This window comes from Myripristis murdjan, chromosome 22 (assembly GCF_902150065.1).
Source record: "Myripristis murdjan chromosome 22, fMyrMur1.1, whole genome shotgun sequence".
NCBI classification, from domain to species: domain Eukaryota; kingdom Metazoa; phylum Chordata; class Actinopteri; order Holocentriformes; family Holocentridae; genus Myripristis; species Myripristis murdjan.
In genome coordinates, this window is record NC_044001.1 from 11903053 (window position 1) to 11918188 (window position 15136).

General features: G+C 45.7%; 2 protein-coding genes across 3 annotated transcripts; both read right to left on the reverse strand.

Annotated features, from left to right (window-relative positions):
* Positions 1-111: 111 nt before the first annotated feature.
* Positions 112-6571, reverse strand: LOC115380689 (transcription factor Sp3-like). Of its 2 annotated transcripts, none has more exons than XM_030081846.1 (9): positions 6438-6571; positions 6006-6103; positions 5071-5301; positions 4370-4975; positions 3503-3715; positions 3085-3289; positions 2800-2989; positions 1744-1940; positions 112-441 (listed from the first exon to the last, which is right to left on the reverse strand). In XM_030081846.1, exons 1-9 carry the CDS (start codon positions 6442-6444, stop codon positions 185-187), a joined length of 2004 nt encoding a protein of 667 aa, XP_029937706.1. In that variant the 5' UTR covers positions 6445-6571; the 3' UTR covers positions 112-184. The 2 variants fall into 2 exon arrangements, with proteins under 2 accessions (XP_029937706.1, XP_029937707.1); XM_030081847.1 differs by having other exon boundaries at positions 6397-6571.
* Positions 6572-7160: 589 nt separating this feature from the next.
* Positions 7161-12108, reverse strand: LOC115380692 (obg-like ATPase 1). The gene is made up of 11 exons (XM_030081851.1): positions 11953-12108; positions 11402-11502; positions 11117-11260; positions 10622-10749; positions 10114-10289; positions 9942-10022; positions 9485-9582; positions 9237-9377; positions 8655-8751; positions 8193-8315; positions 7161-8088 (listed from the first exon to the last, which is right to left on the reverse strand). Exons 2-11 carry the CDS (start codon positions 11500-11502, stop codon positions 7987-7989), a joined length of 1191 nt encoding a protein of 396 aa, XP_029937711.1. The 5' UTR covers positions 11953-12108; the 3' UTR covers positions 7161-7986.
* Between the last annotated feature and the right edge of the window lie 3028 nt (positions 12109-15136).

Sequence of the window (15136 nt, forward strand, 5' to 3'; positions counted from 1 at the left end):
TCATGATAACTCTTACTTAAATATATATATTTGTCATATATATTTACGTATATATTCATATGTAAAAAAAAAAAAAAAAAAAAAAAAAAAACACAAAAAAAGTAAGGGGGGAGGGGGTGGGAGAGTAAAGCCCAAGAGGTCCCTGTGATAGGCCAGTTTGTAATTAGCCGCCCCTCCCCGCCTCTTATTCCATGACCTCACCGGGCGCCACGGTGACAAGCTGCAAAGGGATCTCCTGATTGGCTACGAGGTCGTGGGTGGTGGCTGTCTGGAGGATGAGTGTGGTTCCGTCGGAGGTGATGATGGCGTCGCTGGGGGGCGGGGAGGAGGAGGAGGACACGCCCCCACCTTTTTTATTCTGGTGAGTCTTTATGTGCTTGGCCAGGTGGTCGCTCCGCATGAACCTCTTGGAGCACTCTGTGCACACAAACTTCTTCTCTCCTGCGGGGACACACACACACACCGGCCAGAGGGGGAAACTGAGTGGGGAACAAGTAAGCCCTTCACAGGAAACACATGACTTTAAAGCGTTTTACATGCACGCCAGAGAGAGAGTGCACGTGTCCTGGGACGGACGCCGGTGAAGGACGGTGGGGGACGTGGCCCGCGGTTGGAGGCTATAGAATAGCTAGTGTTACATTTATTTTTTGTATGATCACTATGGAAACTGAAAGCCAATTCTCCTGATTAAGTTTCTAAATTCATGCACCAACAGATAGCAGCAAGAAATTTCAAAAAACAAAACATCATGATGCAGCCTGGTCTGTTTTTGGAGACGTTACAGACGAGCGACCACGTTCAGTTTCAACTCAAACGGGATTCATTTTTGCATCTTATTTTGTATACATACACAAAACTAGGCACGGGAAGCTATGACTTCTACCAATACTGGATATTTTCACACTCACAACAGCCGAAATGGATATCATTTTTTGTAAGCATCCCAGTGCAGATGCAAGTGTAAAAGGTTCACTTCACGGGTGGATTAAGTGACATACTGCTAGAAAAAAAGAGTAACAAGTGCCAATATGTCATTTTGGCAGTAATAATGGACCGATACTGATATTAGCCAATACTGAGAGTCTGTTGATCCACCCTTACATGAAGCTGTCTGACTCACTGCTGGTGTGGTCACCACGCCTCGACCAGCACTGCGTTCCTCTGAGAGTCAAATCCCAACGTTGGACATGCAGGTGCACATTTCCATGCTTCTTTCTATTTTGTTTCTCACGTGTCAATGCATATGTCACTTTTATAAAGAAAAATGAGATTATTCCTTTCTACTAGTAATGACATGGACGAGGGCTAACGGCCACAAACGTTTAGTCTCTGTCCCTTTGTGTGAAAAACGTGAGAACCAAATACAATAGATTCACCGGCTCATCGTCCGCCGTGCGCTCAGCTCCAGAGCTGCTGGAAGTTCTCGTTTTTCTCACTTTGGAGATAATGCTGGTTGCCAAGTATCACACTGCAGAGTGTTTTCCTACGTGCTACCGTGGAACAGGACAGAGTGATCTGGTGCGGACAGATGGATGATTGTGGCGTCTGTGTTCTCATCAACAGAGCAGCAACCCAGCAAAAAGCCGGTGCGTTGCTTTAAGCCCCGCGTTCAGTCAGAGACCAAGAAGTGAGGCATTTCCCGTTCTTACCGTCCAAATATATCACGACACGCTTCATTTTTTCGCGGCATTTTACAAAAATAATGTGCGGAAAATACAAAATTAGCGGGACGTTTGGTCTCACCTGTGTGTGTCCTCCTGTGTCTCTGAAGCTCGTCGCTCCTGGTGAACCTCTTGCCGCAGAACATCCAGTTGCAGACGAAGGGTCTCTCCCCGCTGTGCCAGCGCAGGTGGGCTCGCAGGTGGGACGTCTTGCCATACACCTTCCCGCAGCCAGGAATGTGGCAGATATGCTGCTTCTTCTTCCCCATGCCCGAACCTCTGAGAGAGGAGGAAAAAAAAAAAAAAGAGAGAGAGGGGATTGAGACGACACATAAATCACTCGCTCTCCCAGCGGTGTCATAAGGATGCATAATTACTCGAGAAAAAAAAAAAAAAAAAAACACCTTGAAAATGAGCCTTGAAACGGGACCCTGAAAATATACAATCTAACGGTCTGTGAAGCTTAATAACAGATAGAAGGGGGGAAAAAAAGCCCTCTTCATGCAATTAAAATTATTTATGAAATCATTACAAGCGCAATTCCCTGATGAAGGATCAAAACAGACATGAAAATTATTGTGTTGGAACAGAATAGATGCAGAAAATAATCCAAACTTTTATATGCGGAGCTGGATTTGAGATCAATTTAACAACTTAAAAGGACAATGTCAATCTTTTTTTTTTTTTTGCTTACCTCTGTCATTTACATATTTCTCAAGTGAGCTCTGCACACAGTGTGCTGTAGTTAACATCAGAAAAAAACACACCATTTCCAATTGAGTATAGCTAATAAACGTTATGAAACTATAAATGAGTCCTGAATTTCCCCCAAGGGATCAATTCAGTGCAATTTTATTTCAGCACGAGAAACCCAGGCAAATCTTAAGCGACAGCCTGATGCCCGACTGTGAAGTGGTTGTAATGAAATTAATGTTTGGCATGTTCTGGTAAAGCGAATTAAATATGACACAGTAAAAAAAAAAACGTCATTCAAATTTAGTTTACAGTTGAATTAAAATGGCCTGGCTGTAGAGTAGCCTGCATGAAACAAGACGTTTTAAGGCCTTCACTTAGATAATTAAACAAAGTGTGGTTGTCAGGTGGTGTGTGTGTGTGCAGGGTGTGTGAGGGGGCCGACCTTCCTCCGGACTCCTTGCAGTTGGGGCAGGTGCAGGCCACTCTGCGGAGCCTCTTGCCCTCCCCGCCGGGCGTCTCCATGTCCTCGTCTCCCAGCTGGACGCGCAGGTTGTTCAGGTCGCTGGGGTTCAGCGTGGAGTCTCCGCTCAGCTGCCACTCCTCAGAGTCTGGCTCTTCCTTTATATGGATATCTGAACCGAGGCGAGAACGAGAAATTGGTTTCCGTGAGCTCTGGCACAAAAACCTGCCGCTGAACGTTATGGACGTATGTCAAAGAGCCCCATACCAGCTGGACTACTCGCGTCCTCGCCCTGTGTGTAATGCACCCCGGCCTGCGCTACCGAGTTGACTGTGACCGTCTGGAGGTTGGGTAGGCTGACCTGACCCGCCTGACCCAGAGGGAGGGTTTGGACTGGGGCTAAGGTTAGCTGCTGGGTCTGACACTGGCCCTGGGGCAGCTGGAGACCCTGCAGAGACTGGACGCCCTGAACCTGGATGAAGACGAGGTGGAGGGAACACAAGTATTACAGAGGAGGAATCGGAAATCTTGAACAGAAATTAATACAAGATGTGAGCACAAAAACACAGCATATTTCATAGATCCCCATTTGGATGTTCTTGAGAGCACCAGCAGGCCACCCTGCTGCCCTAAAACATGAAATGAACTAGAAAAATAGCATCCGTCAACGCTCCTGAGGCCGTACCTGGAAGGTCTGCCACTGGATCTGTCCAGTGGCAGTGACAGTTTGGGCCTGGATGAGGAAGGTGCCCGGGTTGACCAGCTGCACGCTCTGCAGCGTCTGGCCTGCTGCCGCGGCCAGGTCCTGGCCCTGGGCCACCGGGGCCACCTGGGCCTGGCTGTCCCCTGACAGCTGCAGGATGGGCTGGGAGATAGTGGTGGCGTTTGAAGTTGACACCTGCAACGCACAGAAACGGTGAAATTGACTTAAAATTACAAACGGTGGCGAGTGAAACCCAACAATGCGGCCCGGTTTCTGCTTAGGGGTTTGCCCCAGTTTAACAGGTGCAGCAGAGACTGTTGTAGAGAGGAAGAACACGCACATGAACTGGTGAGGTGCTGGTTTACTCACAGATGTCACCGTTGGGATTTGTTTTTATGAAAACTAGGGTTGAACAATTAATCGAAATAATAGCAAAACTGCAATACGGCCAAGTGCAACATCCAATTCGCAAAATTTTGGGATTAAAGTAAAAATGTGTGACAGGACATTGTTGTAAATACACTATTATGTTGTCACAAAGATGCCCTGGACTACAAATTATATTTTCCAGATGTGAGAAAACAAGAAAATGAAAATTACAATGCAAAAATGATCATTCCTACTAAAACCGTGACTCATACTGCAATCGCAATATCTGAAAAGTTAATCGCAATATGATTTTGTGTTCAGCTCGAATAAAAACAGAAATAAAGTCAGACTGATTGATTGACTCAAACAATGGATAGCACTGGATCTTATATATTGAAAAAACAAGTCAGTGAAGCTTTAACAGAAACTATAAATGCAAAATAACAAAATAAAGAGCAGATTAGTGTGAGGCGCTCTGACCTGGATCTGCTGCAGGTGGTTGTGGGAGTTGAAGTTCTCTGAGGAGGAGGGGTCGGACACGCCTGCGGACACGGCGGTGGCCTGGGTCAGGACGCCGGTGCCGTCGATGGTCTCGGGCAGCTGGGAGGCGCTGGAGGAGGACGTCGTTGTGGTTGGCACGAAGAGCTCCGGGTTGGCGCTGGCGTCGCTCACCGTGACCAGCGGCTGTTTGGCTGCGGCCTCCTGACCCTGGCTCTCCAGCGCCTGGCCGCCCATGATCAGCTGGCCCTCCGCGGTGACGCCGGTCGCTATGGGGACTGTCTGAGCGCCCGCCAGCCCTAGCGACTCCAGGTCCACGCTGTTTATGGGGACGAAGGTTATGTTGCTGGGCAGCCCTACGGGTACCGTGCCGGTGTACGCCGCCCCCCCGGCCAGCGACACGCCCTGGATCGGCTGCACCTGCCCCGCCTGCGTCAGGAGGTCTGTGGTCGTTGTCGTGGCGCCGCTGATTCCCAGGCTGCCCTGGCTGCCGTCGGGGATGAGCTGGATTTGCCCCGTGCCGTCATCCAATCCCTGTGCTGGGAATCCTGCAAGCGTCCCATCTGCATTTTGGATCTGCGGGATGACCTGGAGGACCGGGTGACAGCTGCAGTCAGCATCACTGGCTGTAAACAACACTCACTGTGTATTAGGTGTGTGTGTGTGTGTGTGTGTTATTCCACCTGATACTGAATGCCAGACACTCCATTCGCCGAGGCCTCATTCCCAGACGCTGTAACATAAATGGGCTGGTTGGGAATACTCCCAAGCGGAAGCACATACTGCCCGTTCGACGTGACAATCCCCGAATTTGGAATGTGAACGACTCCCTGGTCCTCCTTCACAGCCGAGACCGGAGTTAACACCTCCCACCGGTCCGAACCCGTGAGCTGAATGGCTGACATATCCGTCGTCTGGGAGTGAAACGGACAAACGTGAATGAATGAGACATCACATCGCAGCAAACAAGACATTCATCTCAACTTGGCCTGCGATCAAAGGGCACGGCAGCCGGGTGTGTGTGTGTGTGTGTGTGTGTTACTGTCTGATGGATTCACACACACTGCTGACAAATCAGAGAGAGAGAGAGAGGGTGAATCACAGGAAGTGGGGTTAGGGTTAGGGTTAGGGATTTGTGGTGATGCAAATAATCGACGAGCACACAGGCACTAACACACAAACACACACACATTCAAGTTGCATGCTGCCTAGCCTGCATGGAGATGGTCGAGTGCAGGGTGTGTGTGTGTGTGAGTGGGGGATGGGTGGCTATTCCGACAAGAGGTGATCGCTCCTGTTTTGAATATCGAGAAGATGACATGAGAGTGTGTGTGACGGCACATCACGCTCCCAGCCCAAAAGGCACACACACACACACACACACACACCGGCTATCTTCCAGCGAGCCGACCCAAGTGACTGACTTCAGTGTCCTACCCACTATGGGCGGGTTTTAGAGGGGTAAAGTGGGTGGCCGTTATTGAGGGGAACACAGGAAGTGTACGGCTTTCACCCCATGCATCAAATTTTTTAAAACGTGTGAACTTCATGCTCTCAAAAAAACATCCTAGGTAGGGAGAAAGCGAGAGGAGAGATGAGCCCAAAAATGTCGGGATACCTGTGTTTCCGCTCCGCCGCCGTGCTGCAGAAACTCGCTTTGACTGCTGTCCACGTCCGCGGACGCCATTTCTCCTTGTTTGAAAGGCTGCTCCGGCGCTAGCAGGGAGAGAGAGGGGGGAAACTGAGCAACAAAACTCTGTAGCGCTAATCTTCAACTCTCGCCTCCCCGAAAAAGCTCGCAAAGCATCCCCACTCGTCCGTCCCAAAAAGGAGTTGACGGCGAAACTCAACTTTGCAAAGGCGATTCTGAGGCGCAGATTTGAATGTTTACTTTGTCAACTCCGCGGCTAGCCAGCGAGCTAGTGAGCTAACCATATCTAGCTAGCGCTGGAGCTCTGGCAAAAGATTAAAAGACGTAGCTCGCTTGGCTGTAGGCTGCACAAACTCACCGATTTACTTGTACGCGTCGATGCGCTAAGTGTTTACGTACCAGTCATAGCGTGAATGGTAGTAATCGGAAGATCATCTGATCAACTAAACTCCGAACATGATTATTTTATCAAAGGCGGGCTAGTGTTGATCGGTGAATTCTGGTCGATTTTTTTTTCTATTTTGATTGACGGTGCGGGAAACACAAAAAGGTGGGACTAACAAGCTTGACCGTCGAATTTGCATCACATTACAGGAAGTCCCGCCGTTCTTCTTTAAGCTGATTGGCCGGCCGATGGGTTCAGTGCGACGTGATTGGCCGGCCGCGCTGTGCATCATTTTTTTAATAGGACGTGCGTTTCCTGTTTGTTGTTGGACGAGAACAGAAATGGAATGCAGCTGAATCCGCGGAGTAGTACTCGGAAAACAGCTGGCTCGCTGTCGAAATCTCACCATTTAATCTTTGCGTTTCCCCGTCGCATAAACACGCTTGTGGACTCCGCGCGTTGTTTTGGTTGTTTATTAGTTTTTCCACCCAGCCGAAAGTTGTTTATAGACGCCCCGACGGAAGGCAGGCATTGGAAGTTTTTGGTGGTGCTCACAATTGGCCGCCACCTGGGGGATTTTCATGCCCACGCCAACACAGCCTCGACATGATCACATCCCTCGCTGCAGATTACACAATCCCCCACTTTAACCCATGCATGCACCAAGTTCCTGTTTGCATGACACAGTGAAAAAAAGAAAAAAAAAGAAAAGAAAGAAAGAAAATCACCAAGCCATCTTAGAGGTTGTCTCCTTTTATTGAGTGTGAACACAATCAGTGAAGACGCAGCACATGCATTTCCATTTTTCCTTACAGATTATTTTGTTTCACCCTGAAAGTTTCTTCTCCCCCCCAATTTCCCAATTCCTCACCACCTCACTCTGGTATAGTTAGAAGGAAAAGATTCATAGCAAGTCCACAATTTGGCAAAATGTTTGAGTGATGGAGAGGAGAGGTGAGAGATGCGTTTGAAGCTACACAGTCTGGGCCAGATGATCCGCAGGGCAACAACACACTGAGCATCTGTCGGTTCACCATGAAAGCGGGGATGCTGCTGCGGGATGAAAACACTGAAGTGTGAACAAGGGGGGAGTTTTCCCTCCCGAGCCCCAAACGTAAATCAGCGGAAGCCGTGTGTGAATCAACATTCCCCATCTGGGTTTCTGATCAGGCACTGTCAAAGCTGCCTGCTTTGCTTTATCTAAAATAATAATTACAATAATAACACCATCCCGCCCAGGAACCGAGAACTCAGTGCAGTCTTGGCCTTGAGTGCTACACTGTCTGACGGCGTGCGTTCACTTTTACGTCGCTGAGGTCCGTTTAATTGAAAATATTGTAGATTGGAATGTATAGTGTGCCTCTATAGAAAGTTCTTCTATATTTTTGTCCCGTTACATTTCATCTGCAGGTCCCTGAACATTTCAATAACTTAGAAATCCCCTCCCCTGGTCCACGCCTGGCACTGTTTTGTCCCAACAGATTCAAGAGAGAAGCATGAAGAGCGTCAGACACTGTAGCTCTCAGGCGCCAGTCTGCACTGTGTTACTCTGAGTTCCCCCCTTTATTTCTTTTTGGGGGCATTGGGTGTGTTGAATTTGAAAAATATAATATCCCCGTCCTCCACGATGTAGTTCCTGCCCTGTTGCCTGTATTTCCCAGCAGCCTGCGGAGGAGAGAAACAGACATCGGGAGGCGAATTAAAACAGGATTCACTGATACGTCCCAGAATGTCACTGTAGCTACTGACAGGAATCCTTAAACACGCACCTTGACAGCATTTTCACTGCCCTCCTCTTTGAAGTCGGCATACTTCATCACCTCAGCCATGATGAAGCCTTTCTCAAAGTCGGTGTGGATTTTTCCTGCAGCCTGGGGAGCCTTGGTGCCTTTCTGTTGCAGCACAACACAAAACCCAATTCGATGAATCACATTACCACACTGTCGTATCATGAAAATGTAATATTCACTATATTGCCCACCTGAAAATGGACCTCAAATGTGAAAAAAAAAAGAAACTAATAGGTAATTTAAGCGTTTGATTTAACAAATGATTACAACGTTAAACAAAGGGTCTTCTGTACTTTAGAGATGTTAAATGGTGAACTTCAGATGACACTTTTCCTTCCCAGGGAGGATGTATCTGACAGGACTCCAGGACACATATGAGGAGAGACGGCGCTGATATGGTGACACTGATGAAACACGGTTATTTATCATCACAGAACTCACCCTGATGGTCCACGCTCGCACCTCATCCGGTCCCGCTGTGAAGAAGTATTCCAGCTGTAGCGCTGCGTAGCCCGCCTTGATGATTTTGGTCATCACACTGACAACAAATAGATGCACACGAAGCCGATGAGCTGTGCTGGAGCTACTAAGCAAAATATCTTAAGGAGGGTGACGAGGTGAAGCCCTGAGAATTTAATCTGCTGATGGGAAATAAAACTGGGAGAAATCATAAGACCTCCTTATGACTGTGAGCAGGGAATACTATTCAATTTTACACAACAGCACAAGTTTGCACGTATAAACACTGTATTTAGTTTAAAATTGATAAAAATTATGTTGCTGTCAAGTAATGTTAGTTCTTGGATCAAGGATTCAATCAGCAAGAGTGACAAGAAAAAATGTTTTGAAACTGTCTTTATATGTTTTTATGAAATGTTTTTTTTTATTAAAGTGTCCTGTTTCATTACATGTGAAGTCTCATCAGTATGTGCTACACTGTATGTTGTTATTAATGTAGGCTATATTTATTGTACTTGGCATTTAAATAAACTGTGAACTGGATTGTTCACGTGCGTGCCTCACCTCTGCGTCTTCTGCTCCTCACAGTATTTGCTCCTCTCCTCGTCGGACATGTCCTGAAGCTTGAACTCCAGCACTCCGCTGAGGGGAATGACCAGAGCGCCGGGGTCGTGGGCATCGACCCACTCCTTGATCTTTGCCAGCCTGCGGGGCAGAAGCAGCGAGCTCAGACAGCCGCATGCATCAACAAAGCACTCGAGGTCCACGCATTGGACCTCCACGGGTTTATGTGAAGGCGGAGGCAAACGTACCACTTGTTCTTTTTCCGGATGTAATCCTTCTCAGACAGATTGACCAGGTAGATCATGGGCTTGGATGTCAAAAACAGGTATTTGTTCAACACCTCGATCTACAGAGACAAATGAAAAGACTCAAATCATGGAAAAATGACGTGTTGACAAAACCTGGAGAAATGACTTAGAATCAAAAATAATTTATCAATCCCTAAGAAGAAAATGAGTAATAGTAAGCATGTCCTGCCAGAGAATTACAAAAGCTAATAAAGCAGTAATAAGCAGACTGTTTTATCCAATAAGACAGACAAAATGACACAGATCAACCACGTTAAGCACACACAGCTACAGTTCTCTTCTGAAAACCACAAATTAAAATCAGTAAAATGCAGATCTACTGGCACATCCAGGTTACACACAACCACACACTGAGGTGCGCACACACACACACACACACACACACACACACTCATACCTCTTTGTCATTCCAGTCGTGGTAAAATCGGATGTGTTTCTTCTCCTCCACCACCCAGCTCTTTATCTTCAACATGATATCCTGAGGCAAGAAGACCAAACGTTTTGGGGGTCTGCGCTCTCTGTCATCATCTTTGCGGGAGATCTGTGACGCACGAGCACGATTTACTTACGTATTCGGGTTTGAGTTTTTTGTCCCCTCCCCTGACGGCGGTCTTCTCCAGTTTGTCCAAGATGGGAGCGATCATCTCCTCGTCCTTGAGTCTCAGCTCCTCATGGATGGTCTCTATGTCCCTCACCGGGTCGACGTTACCATCCACGTGTATGATGTCCTCGTCATCAAACGCACCTTAAAAAAAACACACACGAAGTGCAAACAATCACACTTGTTGAAATCTGAGAGCCTGTGAATGGTGTTAAAGGGGAATGCCACCCAATTTAAATATTCAAAAATGCACCACTCAGCTGCAGAACTACACCTTGACTCTGTTTTATTATTCCCGGTGCATCCCCTGATTTAATTCTGCAGATTCAAGAGTTTTTTCTTTTTTTTTTGTCTAACTTTAGGAAAGAGTAATTCACAAACTCTGACTGAGCTGTCCTGCCCTGCCCTGCTGACACCTGTCCCGAGCGGGGGGAGGGCTGCTGCAGCTGCACCGACTCGCTGACTAAGCAACTCACGCGTCATGTGGAAGATGCCATCGCAGGCACTGATGTGGGAGAGGAAGGCGTTTCCGAGCCCCTGCCCGGCGTGAGCTCCCCTCACCAGGCCGGCGATGTCCACGACGTTCAGAAACGCTGGCACCTTGCTGCAGACGGAGAGGGAGAAGACAGCGGGGTCGCCAGAGAGACGAGGGATCAGGGATTATACTGTATTGTGTGTTTACAAAACTAAAATTACAGACAAAAATTCTTTAGTTTTTGTCTTTCTCAGTTTATTTGGTTGTTCCTCTTTCCTTAGTGAACACATTTTTTTAATATGACGTTTAGTTGAGTTCTTATTACACAAAACCTTTTCTGAATTTTTTTTTATCTCACCCCTGATGAACACCCCACCTCACAAAAAGACTAAACTAATCAAAAGTAAACTGAAATTGGAAAAAAAAAAATGAGTCAAAACTTTGGGAATATTAAAAATAAATAAATAAATACATGCATGTTGACCCAACAGCGTACCTGGCCGGTTTGTGGAACTGGCAGAGGTAGTCGTAGCGCTCGTCGGGGATGGGCACCCTGCTCTCATTTGGGTCGATGGTGCAGAACGGGAAGTTCTCGGCGGCGGCCTGACTCTTGGTGAGCACGTTGAAGAAGGTGGACTTCCTGCGGTGCAGAACGTCAGAAACACACATCAGCACGGCCCTGATCAGCCTTCACTGACCACCGGAAGGAGGACAACAGTTCACTTCCTACAACACCTGACAGGCATGGTGATTGTCTGCATAAGTCATTTCATTTACATACCCAACGTTAGGCAACCCCACAATGCCTATTTTCAGAGACGTCCCAAACCGTCCAATCAGTGGAGGTGGCTTGGGGGCTTCTCCTCCCTTCTTTGGAGGCATCTGCAAGAGACATACAGGCGAGTCAGCTCCCCAATGAGTACAGGACACCCATTTCAAACCACACACACACATGCAGACAGTGCCAAACCCCAACAAAAGCAAAGACAAAATGGGATCTATTTAGTAAAGGTTCACTGCAATACTCCAAACACTGCTGCTGCTGTTAAATAATGCAAGAACTCTGTGACAACGTGTGGCTAAGCTGTCTTTAGTCCTGGTGTAAGCATGCTGGTGTGGATCTACAGCTAGGTTCATCCTGATGGGCCAGCCAGACTGCAAAACGTGTGGCAAAGCAGCCCCATTCATCTGCTCTCCATGCTAACTAGCCTCTAGCAGCTAACTAGGAGCACTGCTGCTTATTAGGCGGATATTCCGGCCCGCTGCCTGCATTTTACACTCATTACAGACTTTCTAACTGCTGTTTAGCCGCCACAGTGTCACTCTTGTTACCTTAATAGCCTTTATAAGTCTGTGGTCTACGTGGTACACACTCCTGCTGGTAGACACGCCGGCCGCTCCACTGGAAAGGCAAGGCAGGGCGCATAGCGGAAGTATTTGGATGGGGGAGGACTCTGATTGGTCAGGAGAGGGACTGAAACTCCTACGTCAGAGGTGGCCGGAATGACAGCAAAGTGACTATTCTGGTTTTTATTTTATTTCAGAGAGAAAAACGAGTTTTATAAAAAGCTTCGGGGTGGCATGTCAACACAGGAGAGTGTGAAATCTGCAGCCAAAATTGACACAGATGATGAAAACATAAGCAATATTCCAGTGAAAACAATTGTCAGGCATTTAAGTATCGATGCAACTAAAGATATGTTAATTGGGTAACTTGATTCTCTTCCAATACTTTAAAAGAGACTGTTTTATTTATTTATTTATTTGTTTGTTTGTTTGTTTGTTTGTTTGTTTGTTTAAGTCCTTAAGAGGCTGAAGGTGTTTCACTTTTTTGCCCTGGTATATCTGTGTTTGTCCAACACTCAGCATCAAATGAAATAAATAACATTCTTACTAATGAATACCAACACCTACAAAAAGAAATACTTTCAGGGTCCAGGGAAAGATGTGGAGTGATTGATTTCATTTCATGTTATTGATCAGGGGCCTATAAAATTATTTAAACTTTATCAGCAGGCGCCGCAAGCTTGGAAATGATGTTATTATGTTTATAACCTTTCCCCACACAAAACCATCCTGTAGAATAATGAAGACATTATTGTTGGGAAAAAAAATCTATATTTAAGTAAAACTGGGTTGATAAGGGTATTTTTTTTTTTTTTTTTATGTGAGTGATCTCTTTGAGGTTGGTGGTTCATTGCCTCCTGTAACAAACAGAGAATTTATTCATGTAATGAAAGATATTTGATATGGTCTTTCCCAGCTGATGGAAAGTCATCTGCAATTTCAAGAAACACTGAGGACTGACCTATTAATGCTGTTCAATGGTATCGACATTATGAATACTAAATGCTACAATGAACATATCCATAATATATTTGATGAAAGAAGGAAAATATCATTGCCAGATTACCAATAAAATTAAAGAACACATCAAAATTTTACATAATATATTTACATAATATATATACATTTCTCTAAAACATCAGATATTGAAAACAAATGTAATTTCTGCAGTGATGAAGTTGAATCTTTAGAGCATTTATTTTTCCACTGTGTATATTCAAATACTTTTCTGACTCCAATGAAAGAATATATACAGTACAGGCCAAAAGTTTGGACACACCTTCTCGTTCAATGCGTTTTCTTTATTTTCATGACTAATTTACATTGTAGATTCTCACTGAAGGAATCAAAACTATGAATGAACACATGTGGAGTTATGTACTTAAGAAAAAAAGGTGAAATAACTGAAAACATGTTTTATATTCTAGTTTCTTCAAAATAGCCACCCTTTGCTCTGATTACTGCTTTGCACACTCTTGGCATTCTCTCGATGAGCTTCAAGAGGTAGTCACCTGAAATGGTTTTCACTTCACAGGTGTGCCTTATCAGGGTTAATTAGTGGAATTTCTTGCTTTATCAATGGGGTTGGGACCATCAGTTGTGTTGTGCAGAAGTCAGGTTACTACACAGCCGACAGCCCTATTGGACAACTGTTAAAATTCATATTATGGCAAGAACCAATCAGCTAACTAAAGAAAAACGAGTGGCCATTGTTACTTTAAGAAATGAAGGTCAGTCAGTCCGGAAAATTGCAAAAACTTTAAATGTGTCCCCAAGTGGAGTCGCAAAAACCATCAAGCGCTACAACGAAACTGGCACACATGCGGACCGACCCAGGAAAGGAAGACCAAGAGTCACCTCTGCTTCTGAGGACAAGTTCATCCGAGTCACCAGCCTCAGAAATCGCAAGTTAACAGCAGCTCAGATCAGAGAGCAGATAAATGCCACACAGAGTTCTAGCAGCAGACCCATCTCTAGAACAACTGTTAAGAGGAGACTGTGCCAATCAGGCCTTCATGGTCAAATAGCTGCTAGGAAACCACTGCTAAGGAGAGGCAACAAGCAGAGGAGATTTGTTTGGGCCAAGAAACACAAGGAATGGACATTAGACCAGTGGAAATCTGTGCTTTGGTCTGATGAGTCCAAATTTGAGATCTTTGGTTCCAACCGCCGTGTCTTTGTGAGATGCAGAAAAGGTGAACGGATGGATTCCACATGCCTGGTTCCCACTGTGAAGCATGGAGGAGGAGGTGTGATGGTGTGGGGGTGTTTTGCTGGTGACACTGTTGGGGATTTATTCAAAATTGAAGGCACACTGAACCAGCATGGCTACCACAGCATCCTGCAGCGACATGCCATCCCATCCGGTTTGCGTTTAGTTGGACCATCATTTATTTTTCAACAGGACAATGACCCCAAACACACCTCCAGGCTGTGTAAGGGCTATTTGACCAAGAAGGAGAGTGATGGAGTGCTACGGCAGATGACCTGGCCTCCACAGTCACTGGACCTGAACCCAATCGAGATGGTTTGGGGTGAGCTGGACCGCAGAGTGAAGGCAAAGGGGCCAACAAGTGCTGAACACCTCTGGGAACTCCTTCAAGACTGTTGGAAAACCATTTCAGGTGACTACCTCTTGAAGCTCATCGAGAGAATGCCAAGAGTGTGCAAAGCAGTAATAAGAGCAAAGGGTGGCTATTTTGAAGAAATTAGAATATAAAACATGTTTTCAGTTATTTCACCTTTTTTTGTTAAGTACATAACTCCATGTGTTCATTCATAGTTTTGATGCCTTCAGTGAGAATCTACAATGTAAATAGTCATGAAAATAAAGAAAATGCATTGAATGAGAAGGTGTGTCCAAACTTTTGGCCTGTACTGTATATTGGGTAAACCTAGCCATAATGTGAAAATTGACTGTAATAATGTCATTACTTACTTTGAACATGACAAAATCTGACACTCATTTCATGGTAAACTTATTGATTCCATATAGCCAATTTCATGTACATAAATGCAGAATTACAAAGCTTACCCCGAGTTTCATTGTTTTTATGTGAATTTATAGAATATCTAAAGACTATCAAACTTATAAACTGACTAATAAAACTGTCAATCTGTCCTGTGAACTCTGGATTCTTATTCTCAAATGATTTTACATTAATGGAGT